The 20,443-nt window shown below is 41.7% G+C and overlaps 1 protein-coding gene across 9 annotated transcripts in view; it reads left to right on the top strand.

The window, feature by feature from the left end:
• Positions 1 to 20,443, top strand: part of THSD7B (thrombospondin type 1 domain containing 7B) — a 511,659-nt gene that overhangs the window by 414,896 nt on the left and 76,320 nt on the right. For all 9 annotated transcript variants that reach the window (XM_083581788.1, XM_083581787.1, XM_083581784.1 and 6 more), the window contains 2 exons: positions 5,370 to 5,633; positions 17,317 to 17,495. In XM_083581788.1, the coding sequence (XP_083437914.1) occupies positions 5,370 to 5,633; positions 17,317 to 17,495 (443 nt within the window). The remainder of the gene's footprint in view (positions 1 to 5,369; positions 5,634 to 17,316; positions 17,496 to 20,443) is intronic.

Here is a 20,443-nt window from a genome sequence, read left to right as displayed (position 1 = left end):
ACATACTTGTTGCCATTGTGTGTTCAGGCTAAATGCCTCAAGAGGGCTATACTGACATACCCTACTGTGTTGTTGTGGGCAGTCCCATCCTGCTGAATGCTCTAAAGTATTGATTAACGAAAAGGGGGGAAAAAATCCTTGCTTTAATTAGTGAGAGGTGTAAATGTAGCACCATTTGAACTCCTCTTGTAGGATGTACTGCTTAAGTAGTTCACCCAGATGGCTGACAATGTCTCTAAGTGAGTATATTCCAGGAAGGATTGGAATCTATTCTGTTTAGCTCCACAGAGAAATGAATCATCAGTCATCTCAGCACTCTCAATTAGGGGTGTCATGAGAAATTGCATATGGGCACTCATGTAGGTAAATTTCCCTACTCCTTCCTTCCTTCCTTCCTTCCTTCCTTCCTTCCTTCCTTCCTTTCTTTCTTTCTTTGACAAACCAAAGTGGTCAATTCACTCCACCTTGAGTGGACTGCCCACCCGGATTTTGCTTGTGCACAGTCCCTGCTCAAATGGGTGGGCGCGTACATTGTGGGCTGTTGCCAGTTCCTTTTTGAATGGGAGAGGTCTACCAGAGAGGCCTCTCCCATTCAGAGATCGTCCACAGCTTCCCCAGGGAAACCTGCAGTTTACCACTGAATTGGACCAAACAGCAATTGGGTTTTCTCTAGATTGCTGATTGCCCAATTCAGTGGTAAAGAGAGTGTTTTTCAGGACAAAGCTGTGGGGAAATATAAAACTTGGGACAGGTGGAAGTCTGGAGAAGCTCTCAGGGATGAGCCACCATGCTGGCTATCTCACAAGGCAAGATTTGTCCCTTGGTAGGAGGACGCGGGTGGTGCTGTGGTCTAAACTACTGAGTGCAGGGCTTGCCAGTCGGAAGGTCGGCAGTTTGAATCCCCACGACGGGGTGAGCTCCTGTTGCTCGGTCCCAGCTCCTGCCAACCTAGCAATTTGAAAGCACATCAAAGTGCAAGTAGATAAATAGGTACCACTCCAGTGGGAAGGTAAACAGCATTTCTGTGCACTGCTCTGGTTTTGCAGAAGCAGCTTAGTCATGCTGGCCACATGACCCGGAAAAACTTTCTGCGGACAAACGTCGGCTCCCTCAGCCAGTAAAGTGAGATGAGTGCCGCAACCCTAGAGTCATTTGCGACTGGACTTAACTGTCAGGGGTCCTTTACCTTTACCTTTTTTAGAAGGGCTTGGGGGGAAGGGAAAATAATCATGTGAGCAGTTGGCAGAAGGGATGGAAAGGTCTGAGATTTGGGGAAACCAGGGGCCCGTTAGCAGTCTAGTTAAACAACAACCCCATGCTCAATGAGTTTCAGTTTTTGATGGGCCTGGTTGAGGGGACCCAGTTCATTTTCAGAGTGAGCTTTTAGTCTATTGCTCTCAGTTACCTATATTTCCATGTTGGTGCCAATCCTCAGATTCACTTTGTGTATTTAGTCAATGTACAGTATAGCTATTTACAGTGACCACTTGATGTGAATGCATGCATGCACAGAGACCCTAATAGTGTGTGTGTGTGGGGGGGGGGGTGTTCTCTGAAGAAGAAGAGGAAGATGCAGTTCAGTCCTCTATGCATTTGCACAGAACATTACCCTATGAGCATGGTAGAAACACACACAGGTCAAGGACCAAACCTGAGCTTTCAAGAGCATCAGGCTAATATTAAATCCTTTGCCTGGGCACCATTGCCACTGTACTTCTACCTTAGGCAGCAATAACCGGATCTGACTCTCCATTTGACATTAAAGTGTTTACTGCTTTGCTCTAGTAAATACAGCAAGATCAAACAATTGCAAAAGAGAATCCACTTACCCCCTCTATTATATGGCAAAATGTTTTTGTTTTTTTAAAGGAATAATATAACCTTGGCTTTTTATATTATTAAAGGTGGAAATGCCGCCTCTAGCATATCACTGTTATAACTCACAAGAGAATTACTTTAGGGTATAATACCAGGTGTAAAAAAAAGCAGAACCATAAATGTTACTCTACTGCAAAATGGCCATTCAGTGTTTTATGATAAGAATTTAACTATATGTATTGGTAAGCCATGGCTTCAGGGAGACTGAGAATTCCTGTTGGTTTTTAAACACAGGCATCACAGTGAAAGCCATTATAGTGTAAACTCTATACACACACACACACACAGGCAAGAATAATCAGAAAATGGTATAATAATACCCATGCCTGAATAACTCTTGTTCTTTAATGAGCCATGCTCATGAATTCTCATGTGAACAGATAATGCAATAATGTTATTGAAAAGCTGCATGATGCCTTGCTTACAGTAGCAGAGCACCCTTTAATTGGTTGCATGTTACTTTAAAACAAACAAACAAAAAGGCAATAGCTACTGTGCATTTTTGATATTCAGTCCTAGAACCTCTTTATGCTGGAAATGTTTACTAAAGCTGTCATGTTTATTTCTTTCCCCACTTTGTTGTTGAAGCCTTTGATGTATCACCTCGGCTAATAGAATGTCCCGATAACTAAAGCATTCTCCTTTTAAGTGGAAATAGAAAATATTAAATGTTATAAGTGCAAAGCGTGACAGCAAAATGTTTCTCATGTGTTTTATTCTTATTCATTCAGATTTGGTATATCATAGCATAGGACAGTAGACACAGAGTTTGGCTCAGGGTCATACGAGATGTTACTCCTACAGCCAGTGTGGTGTAGTGGTTAAGAACAGTGGACTCGTAATCTGGTGAACCGGGTTCGCATCCCCGCTCTTCCACATGCAGCTGCTGGGTGACCTTGGGCTAGTCATACTTCTCTGAAGTCTCTCAGCCTCACTCACCTCACAGAGTGTTTGTTGTTAGCTGCTTTGATACTCCTTAGGGTGGTGAAAAAGCGGGATATCAAATCTAAACTCTTCTTCATCTTACTAACACCCATCCTTGCTGTTCCTACGGAAGTCATCTAGGTCTCATGTATGGGAGTAGCTGAAGACCATGGATTGCACAGTACAGATGTGGGCCTCCCCATTTCCTAATGGGACTAAACAGAGACTGTTAAAGTCTTAATGCAGCAAAGTAGCCTGGCAAGTCTTCTTGCTTTATTTTGAGCAGAATAAGTTTGGAGAGACTACAACGCTGCAGAAGTTCAGTAGCAGGTTATATGCTTAGCTCCGACTTTATATAGCCTGTAAAGCTGTGCTGTTGACATGGCAGCTTTCGAATCCCACATGACCCCCACTTTATTCCTGGGACTCATCCAGAAGGGTGGCTCCCATGCCACTCTTGTAATATATGAATAAGCTGGACCTTATTTCCTCTAGAATAGGCATAGGCAAACTGGTCCCTCCAGATGTTTTTGACCTACAACTCCCATGATCCCTAGCTAACAGGACCAGCAGTCAGGGATGATGGGAAGTGTAGTCCGAAAACATCTGGAGGCCCGAGTTTGCCTATGCCTGCTCTAGAACACCCACATCCCTCCATAATCAAAGCATAGTTACACACCAAACACTCCATTTTAAGCAAATCACAAAAAAGTGAAAGTAAGCAAAGAAGGAAACGCTGTTTAAATCTTGAGGCTATGAGAAGTGCTGCCTTGGTTGATTTATTAAAAAGGAAAGTGAGGTAGCTGGTATTAATATTTTTCTCAAATAAATGTATCTGATTCATCATGAAAATTGGTCAATTTTATGGCTTTTATTGAAAATCATCCTGCTGCTTAGAGTATGTTAATGTGGACGTGGATTAGCTTCCTTCTCACTTTGTATTTAATAGCATGATTTATTTTATGCTTAAATACATGTGTGGGCTTTACATTTAGCATTATTCGTTACAGAAGCATCCCCAAGCAAATGCTGGTTAGAAGGTAATTTGAGGTTACACTACTTTGAAATCTGTATTATGCAGCTAACATTTTTGAAAAAAAAGCTTTATGTTCAAGAAAGGCATATTTATCTTCTTTAATCATTAACTCAGTCAAATGTGCAGGCATTGAAACTGACTGTTTTGTGTGAAGGAGAAATAGGCTATTGCAAAATATTGTTGGGTGACGTCCTCCCTGTCCCCGACCCCCAAAAAACTGAACACTTTTTTGTTAATGTTCAAAAACCATTTTTATTTAAATAGAAAAAGTCTTTAAGACTGCTGGGTCTTGATTAAAAATAATTTCTGATCATCATTTTTAAAACCAGCTCTGAGAATGTTAACGTGCTAATTAAAAACCATTTGGAAAATAGAGTGGAATGAATATTCTTTGATGCAAGCAATCCAGTTAAATTGTGTTAATATCTCAATATCTGTGGAGGGAACTCATGGTTGGCTTACATGCAACTTTTCACTTTCAAAAGTATTACTTGACAGCTGCTGAGTGTGCATACTTATTGTGTCACCTGTTAATGCAAAGTGAAATGAAGCCCTTGGTGTCGAGATACAATGGGATAAAGAAAAGTTATGTTTAAAGATTGTCCTCTCAGGACAAGTCCACTTCTGGAATAGATTGGTAGATTTGCTGAAGTCAGGAAAGAGGGAAGGGGAGGAAGAATTGTACTTGCTTCTCTCAGTAGAGAACTTTGTGGTAAACTGAAAGTGTGACACAACGCATTGAAAGAGCTTAAAAGAAATGGCAGTTTTTGAGCTTCAAAATCTCCAGGTGATGAGAAGTTTCACTGGTGCAGTGCTTACCTGGGCTGGACTTGGTCTCCTTTAGAATGATGTCACTTGACGTTTGTTGGCATTGTGTAATTTCTTTGTGTTTATTTACAAATATACAAGTTGAACATGGGCGGTGTTACAGTGTTAAACATTCTTGACCAAAATACCCTGCCGGGCCTTAAGCATTTCTTGTCTACTCATAGAGTTATCCCTGATCTCATGAAGATCTAGTACATATCCCTGTTGTGTATTCAGCTAATTTGCAAAATAACTTCGAAGGAAGAGCCGCAGCTTGCTGAATCTACCTAGTGGGTTTCCCTAAGCAACCAGTGATGAGATTGCAGGGCTCAAAGTGAGGGGAGAGAAGGGAGATAATAAATTTACTTTCCTAAGATAATTATGGGGCAAATTAAGAGCTTTTTCAGGTGTGTTTTTTCCTAATAAGAGTAGGCAGACAGTTGTTCTCTTTCTATCATTTTGTGCTTCATCCCAAACAATTCCCCCTCCTCCACAAGTTCCTTTAGGTTCTCTGGTTGCCCTGGAGACAGCGACATTTTCTCGGCCCTCTGGAGCACAGGCAACAACAACTAACAGATGTCTTTGAACCAGCTCTTCTGTATTTACATTTCAGATTGTGTTGGTTCTAACTGTATCAAACCCCTTCAAGTGTAAATAATACGACATATTGTTATCAAAAGCAGCAGATGCTACGCTAACAAGCATATTTTCCCGGTCGGAACAGGGAGAAGCAGAAAGCGAGACAAGTGCCAGAATACAGAAGTGTATCCCCTTGTTGAAGCGGAACCATGCCCTTGCACAATATTTACCAGCCGGCCCCATGGAAATTGGTCGGAATGCATAATTTCCGTAGGGAAAACAGAGCTGCAGCTAGAACAGAGATTTCACGGGCATGCCAAGGAATGCGGAGAAGGGGTGCGCTTCAGAGCCCTGGCCTGCTACGATAAGACCGGCAGACTTGTGGAACCGTCTCATTGCAACCATTCAGGTAAGTTAGAGTGCCCTGTATAAACAATGGAGGCCCAGAGTCTACCACTGGTCATGCAGCGTTTGATACCTTTCCATTTCCTGTGTCAAACATTAGCTGAATCCCAGATAAAAGAAGACAGGAAAATTTAAGTAACGTTGAGTTAATCCAGCTTAATATGTCAGTGGGCTTATAAAGAGGTCTGCCTCTTTGAAGTGACTTCTTTCAGTTTGGAATTTCTTTGAATTGAATGCACACCCTTAGTTGAAGCTGGTGGTAGCAACAGCGTCCTGATCTCCTGGGTACAATCTTTAGTGCATGCTGGAGGTAGGGGGCATCTTTATTTGTTATACAGAAGGGAGGATTTCGGCAGGGATACCTTTCCTGACAAATGACATCTGCTGAAATTCCTTCTTCTGCACACCTATTAAAGGTATAGGAACCCTTTCCTCCTTTGCACCTGGGCAGCACCCCCATCGTTCTACCCCGACACTGAGGTCCAGTGCTGAGGGCCTTCTGGCGGTTCCCTCACTGCGAGAAGCAGAGCTACAGGGAACCAGGCAGAGGGCCTTCTCGGTAGTGGCACCCACCCTGTGGAATGCCCTCCCACCAGATGTCAAAGAAATTAACAACTACCAGACTTTTAGAAGACATCTGAAGGCAACCCTGTTTAGGGAAGCTTTTAATGTTTGACAGATTACTGTATTTTAATATTTTGTTGGAAGCCGCCCAGAGTGGCTGGGGAAGCCCAGCCAGATGGGCGGGGTATAAATAGATTATATTATTATTATTATTATTATTATTATTATTATTATTAGTGCTCCTGTGGAGGGTAAGCAGTGTAGGCTTGCACTGAAGTCTCAGCCCTACCATCTGCACTCCATTGCTGGAGTTTGGATAGCACTGTTTGATCCTGTTCTTTGACTGTGAGGTCTGTATGGCTTTCTTTTGGATTTGCTGTGAGCCAGCAAATCAAATGTTGGTTTAGTCATTGGTCGTACTCCTCTCTCAGCCTTTTTCAGATGAGCTGCCTTTTTATTTGTTTGTCGAGGTGCCATATCAATGCTTATCCATTCATAACATCTATCATTTCCTTAAGTTTAAAAAGAAAAGAGCCAATTTTAAAATGTTGCACAGTTGTTGTTTTTATAATTTGTGGGGAGATGTCACAAGTGCTAGCTAAGTACCAATGTTCACAATCAGTTCCTACTGCAAATTTACAGAACCCTTTCCCCACCTAAACCCAAGGTGTGGAAATGTATTTTTAAACTGAAGTCTGCAAGGCTATACACATTTAGTCAGGGTTCAATGGAGCTGACAATTCTGTAAAAATGCACAAGAATGCGTTACGTAATTCATTTGGAATGTATAAGACATATCAGGGATTGCACTTGAACGGCCTCACTGCACTATATGTGTAGTGTCAGTCTTCAGTTGTAGACTGCTATTACCATGGTTTGTAGATTAGAAACTTTAATTTATATGCTGCCTTTCTACAAAGGAAATTGTGTCCAAGGCAATTATAATCAACAAAGCATAAACAAACTGCAATAAAGGTAAAGGGTAAAGGGACCCCTGACTATTAGGTCCAGTCATGGACGACTCTGGGGTTGCGGTGCTCATCTCGCTTTAATGGCAACCCACATCTCATTAAGGTTGCCTGCCCCACCTGTCCCCTGTGGCAATCTTACACACCATGCTGCCCCTGCACTCTAGGGGGCATTCTGAATTAGTTCCCTTCCTTTGGCAGGGCTAAGGGTGAGATGACACCCTTTCACATAGTTTAATGGCAGCCCTCCTCCTATGCCTTACAGCTTCGTTTTGAATTCTCCTTGAGCTGAAAGCTGGGATAAAACAAGTGGAAGCAGCCAAGCCCTTGATGGTAGCCAGTATATCTCTCTCCCCCTGCAGATCTGACAGCTGGTTAATTGTCTTCTAATTACTTCGTTATAGAGAAACAATGGTATTGAGTGTGGCATCCCACCCAATAGGTATGACCTAAAAATAACAGCGCAGAGGTGGCAGGATTTATGGAAAGAGAAAGAAGCAGAAGAATTAAGGAAGGGTGGGAGTCAGTACAGCAGAACATTGAACGCAGGCCAAAGGACTAGTAGTTTTTTGCCTGCAAACATGAGCTGGAGATACAGACTATTTGTTACCATATCCTGCTAAAGAGTTTATTCTCCCATCAAGCTGCTGCGTTTTGCTTTAGCTCTTCCCTTTGCCTGCTGTCACTTTCTGTCACTCTTTTTGTTTTGGTCATTTCCTTCCGTATACTCTGCACATATTCCAGTTTGCTCTGCTTTTCTCATTTTGGGCTTTGTCATGCGCTGCCTCCCACTATCCCCAGTGGGGAGAAAGGGTTGTTAGCAGAGCTGGTGTTGTGCCGATCAATTTGGTTGTAATGAGAATCCAAGGAGGGAAACCAAACAGGAGCAGACAATATGAAAATATTCTGTAATGGAGGAGTTCATTGGAGTATAACAGTTTCATTCTAGCGCTGACAGTAAATTCAGGGAAGGCAGCTTCTTATGAGTCATTGCACACCTTTCCAGATTTTGCCTTCTCAAACTTTTTATCAGTAAAGGCAGCACAAGCGAACTATTTCATTAACAGGGAGGGTTTCCCCATTCTTTCCTTGCCTTTGGGCAACAATCTTAATCAGGTAAAAACTCTTTGGCAATTACGGCGTATTTTGATTTCTTGTTAGTATACCTCATTGAAAAACCAAATTAAAAATAAATAAAAAGCAGCATTGCTTGTGAAATTATTATTTAGCCTTTATACACTTGAAAATACTGCTTTATACAATAATCATATATGCTGCAACTGTCTCAATGTGCAGAGTGCTATGTCACTCACCATCTCCTTCTTTGTCACAATTTCACCATGGCTATTTTTTGGTTGACAAATAGAGACATGAGTCTGAGAGATGGCGAGTCTTTAGCTGAAGTGAAGTTTTTGAACTTGGGTGCTCTTGAATAAAATACAGTTGCCCACACGCTGGACCACCTCAAATGTACCCCACTAGCCGTGTACTGTGCCTCTCAGAAACTTGACAGTCCACCTGGGTTTGCAGTCCTAAGCAGACAGCAACATGTGGGTGGGGTGTTATCGAGCCCTTAGCTGTCTGTTTTCAACTTGGCAGATTGCAAGTTGTGCAGACTTTCATCTGGGCTCTTAGGAGCTAACTAAAGAGTTTCTCCTTACATTCCACCTCAAATCAGCACCATTATCAAAATTAAATATGTACAGTCCAGTGGCGTAGCGTGTGTTGTCAGCACCCGGGGCAAGGCAAGTAATTTGCGCCCCCTAACCCGTGCATTTGCGCTCCCTAACCCGTGGATTTGCGCCCCCTAACCCATGGATTTGCCCTAACCCCAGATGTTGCGCCCGGTGCGGCCCGCCCCCCCTGCACCCCCCACGCTACGCCACTGGTACAGTCATACCTCGGGTTAAAGTTGCTTCAGTTTGAGCGTTTTCAGGTTGTGCTCCGCGGCGACCCGGAAGTAACAGAATGCTTTACTTCCGGGTTTCGCCACTCGCACATGCACAGACACTCAAAATGACGTCACACGCATGTGCAGAAGCGGCGAATTGCGATGTGCAAACACGCAGATGCGGGTTGCATTCTCTTCAGGATGCAAACGGGGCTTTTGGACACATGTAGCTTGGCCACATGGGTTTTGATTTTGGAATTGCATATTCTTCCCTAAAAAGCTGTGAGATAACCACCTGTTAGTGTCAGGTCCTGAAATGGCAATCATTTTGTCATACCTGCAAACTGCTGTTGCAGTCAATGGGATGCAGCTGCCTCGAACACACATCTGCAGAGCAGCTGTTTGAGCTGTTACAAATCACATTGTTAAAGCAATCCATAGATAGGTGCAGGTGGAAACGTGTCAGTCTAGATATAAAGGAACACAGTTGGTCCAAAGTCCCAACTGAGACTTTGAAAAGAAAAAGGAAGTTTACCAAGAAAATTCTCGACTTGCTTGTTTGCTTGAGGATTAACCTTAATTAACACCGGCAGTACCCCCCTTCCCCCTGCTCTGGACCCTTCTCTAGATCTTTCCTTCTTTTGCTGTAATTGTGGGAATTTGCCTCCTGCAGAATGAAAATGTCACAAATTGGCCTCTGCTGAGCCACTGAAATAACTGGCATTGTTGATACGTGTCTAAACACAGCTGCATCACACAGAGAGAATGAAGACTTGTGCTTGGAAACAAGCTCTCTGGGTAATTCTGGTTTAAAGCTATTATCCATTTCTTGGGACATTGCTTAGAACTGAAACAGTGAAATGCAGGCCTCCTCAAGGTCACGTCCTCAAAATACAAGCTTCATCCCTTTTAACCTTGGAAACTGTAGCTTAAGTACAGGTGCATGAAGCATACACTGAGAACATAGGCAGAGGCTACAACTGCTGACAGCTTGTGCTGTTTCCAGGATTTTTCACCCAGGGGCATAGCAATAGCGCTGTCCACTGAGGTGTGCTGGCCCAGGCCCTTTCCCTCACAGTCCCTTAAGGGGACCCATCCCATGTGACTAAGGAACTTGCCAGATGCCCTGGCACCAGTTGTAAGGTGCGTCAAACAGTTGTGACAAATAAATAAACAGCCCTACAAATGCAACAGAATAAGTATACATACATACCAAACAGAATTAGTATGGAAAAGGTAAAAACAACAACCCAGGAATGAGTTGACCAGTTATATCCTCATTAAGATTCCTTCCTTACCTTGACAAGCAGGAGCTAATCTGGGTCCATAGCAGTCACAATAGTAGCTTAAGACTTAGTTAGCACTGTGTGAAATGCTAGGTAGGTCTGAATAGGCAAGAAACACAATGCCTGTGCCTTTGGAAGGCCTACCCTTGTATACTTAATGAGTGGACCACCCCACCTAATGAGCAAGCGTATGCCTACCAGCCATTCCAGGTCAACCTTCGCCCACTCCCTTCCAGCCACTTTGTGACTGGCCGGGAGAGGAACTGAGAGCCAGGCAGTCCTCTGTGGCTGCAGCAGCCAGGCATGCAGCTCACCTTTTGTCTTTGCCTCCATCATTATGTCACAGATACAAAGTGTCTAGTGTCATTGGGAATCTGGGGTTAGTATTCAGTGACACTTTGGCCAGAAGGATGCAGAGCCTGTCGTGCACTTCCTCTAAATCCAGCACTCAAAAAAGGATCCTTTCAGTGGTTAGCAAATTGCCTCTTTGCCACTGTGAGGTATGGGAATCTTGCTGATAAAAAGGTAAAGGTAAAGGGACCCCTAATCCCAATTCACCACGTCACAGAAGATGCTGCTGTATTTGTCCTATCACTGTCAACTAGAACTGTCAATACACTTGACATATGTGCAATGCTGTTTTAGAGTGTCATCAGTTAATTGATCAGTGCTGATTATTTATTTATACTTCAAGCATTTCTCCCACATCACAATAAGCTAAGTGCAAGATAGAAAAAAGAAGTGATCCTGCATGTATGCCTTGATAACGTGTTGGAGAAAGGCTATTCCAGGTCTCACGATGTTGTTCAAATGAAAAGCACTGAGACAGAGGGAATTTCATACAATTCTGGCACATAGCCATAGCTCTTGTATTGCAACCATGCCCTGGTGTCCTGAGGGCAGAAGGCCTCTGTTGCCTATTAACATAAATATTATTTGCATATGCAAAACCAATGAATCTGGTGGGGTTTTCTAGCCTCCATTGTTATACACCTTTCATGTTTTGTTTCAAGAGAACAGTGTTTTTATTTGGTCTGCTTCCAGGGAAATCATCCTTGTCATTGTCACTGACACCTGGAGTGACACAAGAAATCCAGTCAAAAGACCTTGAATTCTGTGAGGCACCTTTAGGCTTTCTTTCCAAGTACTACAGCTGTTAATAGTTTGTTAATTAAAATGGTGAAATATGTTAGGAGTAGATGCAAATGAGATTAAAACTAATTAGATTTGACGTGCATCTGCTTCAAAAGCAGCCTGCATAGAAGGTTTTGTTTCCTAAACCATCTCCTACCTTCACACAGTTGCATTAAGATTCATATATTCTGTGCAAATATAATGCACCAAGCAAAGTTAAGATGAGCCAAGAAACAGTTCCAGAAATGCCACTGGTTTCTATAAAATGCAGATTGTATACCTTTATTCATTACATTCTTAGAAGTCCACCTTTGACTACAGAAAGCTGTTTTTCTCAATCTTTTTCTTAGGCCTGAAACCATAGATTTTACTTTATTTTTGGCTTATGTATCTGAAAAGGAGAAATAATGTGTGCATGTGCACTATTGCACCACTCATCAGCCCCTCACTGTGTTCAGTATAAATGTTTGTGCTTGTTTTCAATGTATTTGATTGCTCTTCTGCCTTGGGCTTCACAGTCCAATGAAAGCACTGATGGGTAGGAAAACTATCTACTCATATACTGAACAAGACATTTACTTAATAAACTTGAGCAGCTAATGCTTTTAAAAAGCAGCTAATAAAGACTCTGGGCAAAATAGTGTTGGAGACAACCCTATGCACCCAACCAGTCCTCTCTCATATGCAAACACAAAACCACAGACTCAGTTTGGGTCCTATGTACATAGTCTCACCCCATTCTTGTTGTTTCTTTCCCTCCTTGCACCCACTAAATTTGTACTCTACCTTTCTACCCAACAGTGCTAACAACAATCATGTAAATACAATAAAATACAGCTAAAAATCAATAAAAGGCAATGTAAAAAAATCTGCTAAATCTCTTCAGATTTTTCAATACATACTTGTACTCTTTAAGTAGAGAGGGCCTAGGTGCATCTGCTGATAACAGATGTATTCCTACACAGTAACTGATGACAGAGTAACATGCAAGCCTAGATAGGAATTGGGGGGGGGGAGTAACCTTATTTCCTGCAAAACATGTGTGTGGTTGAGAGTACTTAACTATGAAATCTATCCCCCCCCCCAAAAAAAATAATCAACACAATTATTCACTGTGGACCCTGAACCAACATTAGCTTTGCTGCATTATAAGTAGTTGGTGCAAACAGAGCTACTAATATTATGGAGTGTGTTTGCTAAATGCTGTTGCAGTTGAACAGACTGAAGCACTAGAAACCATCCAAATAGTTACATTTCATAGTTACTTAACTTACAGAGATAAAAGCCCTCTTCCAGTTATGGGGCAGCATACAAATGCCATCACTAAAGGACATAGGCAATTTTATTTTTTAAAAATGGCAGTAAGGGTCCCAAGAACATAGTCTGATGGTACATGATGCAGCCCCTTTGGAGTTAAGCAGGTCTGAGTTGGCCAGTCCCTGGGCAGGCGATCACCGTTGGCACTGTCCACAATACCCAGGACCTAGCACTGCTCCAGAGCTTTGTGGTAGAAAATGGCAGCTGCCAACTTGCCCCCCTCCCCAAATGGTAGAGAGTGTATAAAGAAAATTCTGCAAAGTGGCCTTATACTGGGGGGATGAAAACAAAAAGCTCAAACATTCCCAGAAATTGTCTTCTGAAATTTTTTGGCTCAACTCTCATATTGTCCAATACAGTGGTACCTTGGGTTACATACGCTTCAGGTTACAGACTCCGCTAATCCAGAAATAGTGCTTCAGGTTAAGAACTTTGCTTCAGGATAAGAATAGAAATTGTGCTCCGGTGGCGCAGCGGCAGCAGGAGGCCCCATTAGCTAAAGTGGTGCTTCAGGTTAAGAACAGTTTCAGGTTAAGAACGGACCTCCAAAATGAATTAAGTATGTAACCAGAGGTACCACTGTATGTAGGTTGTCCATAAGACCCTAAGCTTCTAAATCCTTCCTGAAGCTTAATTGATTTTGCCTCCATTAATCTGCCTAGACAAGGCATTTTACATTTCTATGGAAAGTCCACTATTATCCAGGCTCACAAACAGTAAGAAACCAAAGAATCATATTGCACCAGAGTTTATATAAAGAGCTCCATTGCTAACTCAAGACATGTTGCTCCCTGAGGGGAAGGATAAGATGGTGCATTTCTATGTAGACTGGAAGTTGACTCTTACTTCGAACACCAGTGATACAACAGGTCCCTCCACTACACCTGAGGGCAGAAAGCTAGCTCAGAGCAATGTAGGCTGCATGGCGCACCAGGCACTGTCTTCCCCCAAGCACCTACCACCTGAGGCAGCTGTCTTAGTTTGCCTAATGGTAGGGCTGGCCCTAACAAACTTTTTTTTTCCTTTTAATTTATTCTAACTTACTTTTCTTCAGTGAAAGCTGAAAAGCAGACAATCACACAAGATTTTTTTTGACCTTCTGTTATTTATAATGCATAATCACAAAGTGCACATGAAATCCGATTGAATCTACTGATGGTGGGTGTAAGGGAACTGCTGATAAATAATAGAGAGCAGTGATACTGCCTAATCTAAATGGATTTGGAGACGTAAGTGGCTATGATGAAGCATTTGTCTGCAAAGTAACAAACCAAATTAGTGTACATTTTAAATTAAACCATTATACAGCTTAGGGGAAGAGCTGCAATAAAGAGCTATTATGGAAAAAATGTTAAAGCTATCAGTCTGTTGTCAAACTGCAGTGCAAAAGGTTAACAAAATGCAGATTTGAAACAAAAAAAGAGGAAAGGAAACGATACTACTAATCTTTGTATTTATTGTTTTTACCCTTGTCTGCAAAATTGATTTCATTGCAGCTTAGCTATTCAGGCAGTTTCAACTGGCTGTGGGTATTTTACTAATATAGTTCTGTGATAAGAAAAGTTGGCTTTGCTATAAGCAATTTTAATGCAAAAGCCAACAAATCATACTGCCAAATGGTTTTATAGCTTAAGCCTGGATCTCAGCCTCTTACATTCGATTTAATAGAGCCGTGTGATCAATTTTGTCATTTGGAGATGAATCTAGTTCAGTTGACCTTGGAAGCTTGTGGGTTCCGCCCTTAATTTTGAGAGATTGGGGGCACTCAAGAACTTGAGTGGTGACATGAGACAGAATTGTTGCAGCGTCCAGATCAAGTGATAAAGCCGAGGCAATCAAGCAGGTCTTGGCAGCAAGAGAAATAGCAAGTGATTTCAAGCATATTTTTAAAATGGTGATTCAGTGATTGAAAACAGTTTACTTGCAGGTGGTCCTACAATGAGCACAGTGTTAGTCAGGATTTTCCTGGAACTTTCCTTTTTCTTTTTGTCATGAGCTAGAAAGAAGCTTGTCTCATCAGCAGGATAACCAGATGAAACAGAAATCTTAAATTTCAGCATGGGGATGATTCTTACCAAAGTTGAAAGGTTCTCACTTAAGGACACAAGAAGAGTCCAGCAGGATCACACCAAAGCCCCATCTAGTCCAGCATTCTGTTTCTCACAGTGGCCTATGGAAAGCCTACTGGCATGACATAAGGTCAATAACCCTCTTCTGCTGTGATTCTACAGCAACTGGTATTCTGAGACTTATTGCCTCTGATTCTGGAAGTTCGGGTTTTGTATTTTATTTTTCTTACCCCAGTGAGCATCACTTTAAACTTATACATCAAGCTTCATTGGCCCATTTAATTGGCCCAATAACCCAGTCTGGAATTTATCTTGAAGCTGATCGCAGTTCCTTTCAGTGCAAGACTTTATTGCAATAATACACTGAATTTTAAAAGCGTTTCTTTGGGTTCCCTTTTCACCTCTTATTATAACCTCAGCTGTGTCAATGCAGGCTAAACCAGCCTTACCAAACCTAGATACTCTCCAGATGCTTTAGACTACATTCCTAGCCAATGCCTATGCTGGCTGATGATGATGGGAGTTGTAATCCAAAATGTCAGTTGGGAAAGCTGGGCTAAACTATCAGCTTTTATTGTGAGAAGGGGTTTGTCCCTTTGCCATGCTTGCATACCGCGTAGGCCTCCTCTAATTGTTGTTAGCAATAGTCATTCAGTGAGCTGGTTCAGGCATCAAGCCAAAATTAAACCAGGATTATTATTATTATTATTATTATTATTATTATTATTATTATATAAAAACCACACTTAAACCACAGGTCATTTCACAGACGATCAAAAACATTCTGGCTTGTTTTGTGAGAGTTTGGCTTGTTTTCCCCCTGTCTACTTCCTGCCTTTTTCATATTTCATGAAAACCTTTGCAGTATCCTACCACTGGCACTGCATCACCATATCTCCTTCCCATTGACTAGCTGCAAAATCAAGGGTATGGAAATCTTCCTGGCATTCTGTGCCAGCTCTTGTCAACAGCTGGCTGTTGCTACAAGATCTTGGCGTTTCTTGAACCTTTCCTTCCACTGCTCATCTTTATCCTCCAATCACTCTTAACATTGTACTGTAACATAATTTCTTCCCCGTTTTATACACCCACATCACACCCCCCCTTCTTCATGAAGGCTTGCTATGTGAATGTATCTTGGGGAGGAGGGAGTCACAATCTAACTTCATTGCAAACTGCAAAAAACAAAAACATGGAGAGGGGAGAGACTCGTTTTCTTTCACAGGCAAGATTCTGTGCCCCACAACTTGACACTTGTCTCCTGAGGGAAAGAGATGAAGGGTTGGACTACAGTGTGTGTGCATATATATAGGTTTAGGGAATGTCCCAAGGGAAATTATTGTAGAGGTGCTGCTGCTCCAGCTAACATCACATCACCACCTATCTCACCCCATCTCCTATCTGTCTTTCGTGTGCTGGGGCTTCCAATATGATTTGAACTCTCCCTCCCCTTCTACTGTTTAGAATTCAGCTTTGGGGCTTTCTGGCATGCTTAGAATTCAGCCTGGCCACAAGGCCCACTAAGCTTAATGGAATTTACTTCAGAGTAAACATGCACTGGATTGTGATGTAATATGGATAGGGGAGGGAAGTAGTGAAGACAACAGAAATGGTGCTTTGAAGCCACGGCAGGGAGGAGAGAATCCCTCAAATGGCTGCTTATAATAAATCCTTAAATAACTTATCAAGTTGGCTGTTCAGTGGAGGTATTTGTCTTGCTCTTAAAACATTTTTAGGAGCCCCATGCTCACGTACACAGGCATGACTTGTAAAATGTTAACAACAGGCTTTTAAACTTTTATTTTATTTTAAAACTAACTAAAGTGAAAGCTAGTCCTCGTGGAGAACAGCCTCTTTAACTTTCCTCCAGATGTTCATCTCCACTCTGTGCCCTGGCTGTGTAAGGAAGGCAAGTCACGGTGGGGAAAGGTACCTGTCTCCAGACAGACTTAGCAGTGGTGTCATCTTCAGTGACATGTCTAGTGGTAGCAGTTGAGCATGGAGAGTAGTTCAACTTTTCAGTCACTGATCTCTAGCATCTCAGAATTGAAGGACAAACAAATAAACCACACTTAAACTGTGATTTTAAAAACTTACCAGGTTCAAACGTAATGCTAAATCATAGTTAAGGTCAGTAAGCTACGGCTTATTTTTGCTAACAAATCAGTAGGCCTAGTATGCACATAATGTGAAACCATAGTTTATCAATTTAAGGTTTATTTAAACCATAGTTTAGTGTTATGTACGGACCAGACCAATGTGAAGAACCAATGAGTTGACAGAAATATAGGACTCCTAAGCAACAATCACTTGTTTGAAATGCCCAACCCTCCTAGTTCCCATGTAACTTTCCAAATACACCATTCCAAGACAGATGACCTTCAGACTATTAATTAGATAAATATCTCAGTGTTAAGATAATTTTCACTGTTCTGTCTTTCCTACATTTTTATTTTAGGTTATGTTGAACAGCCTTGTATGGTACCTTGTCCATTTGATTGCAAATTAAGTGACTGGTCTAGTTGGGCCCCTTGCAGTTCGTCTTGTGGAACAGGAGTGAAAATCCGGTCCAAGTGGCTTAAGGAGAAGCCTTACAATGGAGGACGTCCATGTCCAAAACTGGATCCTAAGAATCAGGTGAGGTATATCAAGAAACCAGTAGGACACTTTTACAGGGTATCAGATACATTTAGGGCATTCTCTGGATGATATAAACAAGACAGCTTCCCTTTAGTAAATATACTCCCTCACCTGGTCATTCTTTTTCCTAGGAATACATATTGATACAGCCTTTCATGTTTATTTCAGAGTTCCTTCCTTATTCTCAAAAATACTCCAGTCTCTTTGGCACTGTGAGTAAATATTTATATCATGTTTCCGCTGTATCTCACAAATCACTAATAACAGAGTGCAATCAGCGAGATTCACTTAAAATAGTCTGTGAAGATTGATTCTTTGAACCTATTCTTCATTATTTTCCTCCCCCCAACAAATTCAATTCCACTCTGTTCTAATAAGTTTCTATCTGACAATTACAAGGTAATTTTCTAGTGTATACTCTTATTAGGAGAAGACACAGATATAAATGAGAATATTCAGATGGAAAATTAGGAGTAAAATATTTTTCAATTAATGTTGCAATTTAATGTAATAAAGGAACTTGGCAGTTAATGCAGACAGGAGAATGTATGGGCTCATACAATTAAAAATGTTTAATGCTTTTAAAATCTATTGAAAGAAACTCAGTATCCTACTCTTTGTGCTGGTTATTTCTAAAGAAGATGTGTTAGTATTTCCTTCATTTCATCTTTTCTGTTTCTAATACAAGCATACTCAGGAATGTCACTTGCAGAACTTTGACTATAGCGTGCAGGTTATCTTAACATTAAGAAAGCAAAGAAAGTAAGAAAAGTGATCTAATATTACAGTCCTACAGATGCTGGAAATAAGCAACATGGAACACATTGTGACTTACTACTGCACTGTGTTCATTCTGCCTCTGGTCATGGTTTCGCTTTGGTAATGCTTTGCACAAAATAAGAGCTGCTTGCATGGGATGCACTTTTACACAACCTATTTAAAAGCAAGGTGCAATTCAAATAGCCTTTATTTCTTAGGCTTGGTTCATGCTGCACCCTGGCAGGTAGTTATGATGAAGAATCTTACTTATTTGAATTCAAGCTGAATACCCTGGGTTAGGGGCTTTAACTCCGATATTTTTCCCACAGTAGTTTGTATACAGTGAACCTGAAGCTTCTGGTCACACAATTTGTCCATTGTGGAAGAGGTGCAGGCAGATCATAAAAGCAAGGCCTTGTTCTTTATGCACAAACATACTTTGAACCCTGGTTCATCACAGAAATTTGGGAGAAGGTATGTCAAATTTGAGGCTCACTTTTGCATTCAGGGTTATATCCAATGCTTCTCCTATTCAGAGCAGACCCATTGACGTTAATGGTCCTAACTAATTTAGGTTCGTTAGTTTCAACATGTCTTCTTCTTCTTTGGCGATCACTCGTACCCATATAAGATTGTCTTCCATGAACACAGTTAACAGTGTCCATAGGTGACCGCGGAGGCCAATTCTAGAGGCACATGTCCTTCCACAGTGGGGACATAGGTTTCCGGGCAGGAGTTAATCATGGTGAGGGTTTGCCAAACGCGCCTTCCTCTTAGCACGTATCTCCCTTTCATTCTATTCTCCAGTTGGAGTGCTCCCAGGCCAATGTTTCCCAATTGTTGGTGTTTATACTACATTTTTTTTTAGATTTACCTTGAGACAGTATTTAAACCTCTTTTGTTGACCACCAGCATTACGCTTTCCATTTTTAAGTTCGAAACAGAGTAGTTGCTTTGGAAGACAATAATCAGGCATCCGAACAACATGAGCAGTCCAACGAAGTTGATGTTGAAGAATTATTGCTTCAACACTGGTGATCTTTGCTTCTTCTAGTGCACTGACATTAGTTCGCCTGTCTTCCCAAGTGATATGTAAAATTTTTTGGAGGCACCATTGATGGAATCTTTTGAGGAGATGGAGATGGTGTTTACACGTGGGCCATGTTTCACAAGCATATAGTAAGATTGGTAGTACAATAGCTAGCATACAGTAAAGTTGGTAGTACAATACCAACCCTCAGCGAAGCACAGTTTAGGCAATTGTCCAGGCAACTCTAGCAGTCTAAATGCTGAGCTAAATGATCAGCCAAGCTAGAAAACTAGTTTTCTGTCTCAGTGGCAAGCGAATAGAACAGGAACACAACTCTCTGCCACCTAAAGTGAGGGGAGAGACATTGTCACACCTCCACCTTTTCTTTCTCCCTTCCCTTTGCCATGTCTGGTCTCCCTCTTCTTCCCCTCCCAGCTGCTGCTTCTGTCACTGCTGCACCTCAACCCTCATCCTGGCCCACTTATATTTGTTTGGTTTTGCCTCTGCAGTGGCCACGATGCCAATGAGGTTTTCTCCTCTATTCTGTCTTGGTTCACTTTGAGAAAGGACTAAAAGAGAAGGCCATTCCTAACAGCAGACATTCCTGGCAAGGTGGCTAGGTGACCTCTTCTTGGGCACAGCATCTAGAAGCTTTGTTTAAAGTTAGATAAACTTGTAAAGTTAATTGAAAGTAACTTTAATGTTTTGCCTAACCTGCTGCTCACATCCTTTCTCAGAGCATACCAGGATGGGGAGGGGGGAATGGTGGTGGTCCTGCAGACACCTCTCATCCATGCAAAGATTCTGTAGGTCCACCTGGACTGGCAGCAAGACAAGAGAGCAGTGTCCCATAGGATACCAATCCCTCCAAAACACACATGCTTGCTGCCTGAAACAATGGTGTGAAATTGCTTTGTGATTGGGCCACCTCTGAGGTACGGTCATCACATGTTATTCAAACTCTGCTTTGAAAAGCTGAATTCAAATTGGCCTTAATGTTATTTGCAATCTTTCCATTTTCTACAGCTAGGTTTAGACAAAGTTTTGAAGTTTCTTATTGCTTTCTTACATATTAACATATATAAACAATAGTATAATAGAAACAGAGCCCAAGGAAATATGATGATGCTCAATAAGATAAATAATGCCCATATCT

Source organism: Podarcis filfolensis, assembly GCF_964270895.1.
Source record: "Podarcis filfolensis genome assembly, chromosome: 1".
NCBI lineage: Eukaryota > Metazoa > Chordata > Lepidosauria > Squamata > Lacertidae > Podarcis > Podarcis filfolensis.
This window is presented reverse-complemented; position numbering and strand designations above follow the sequence as displayed.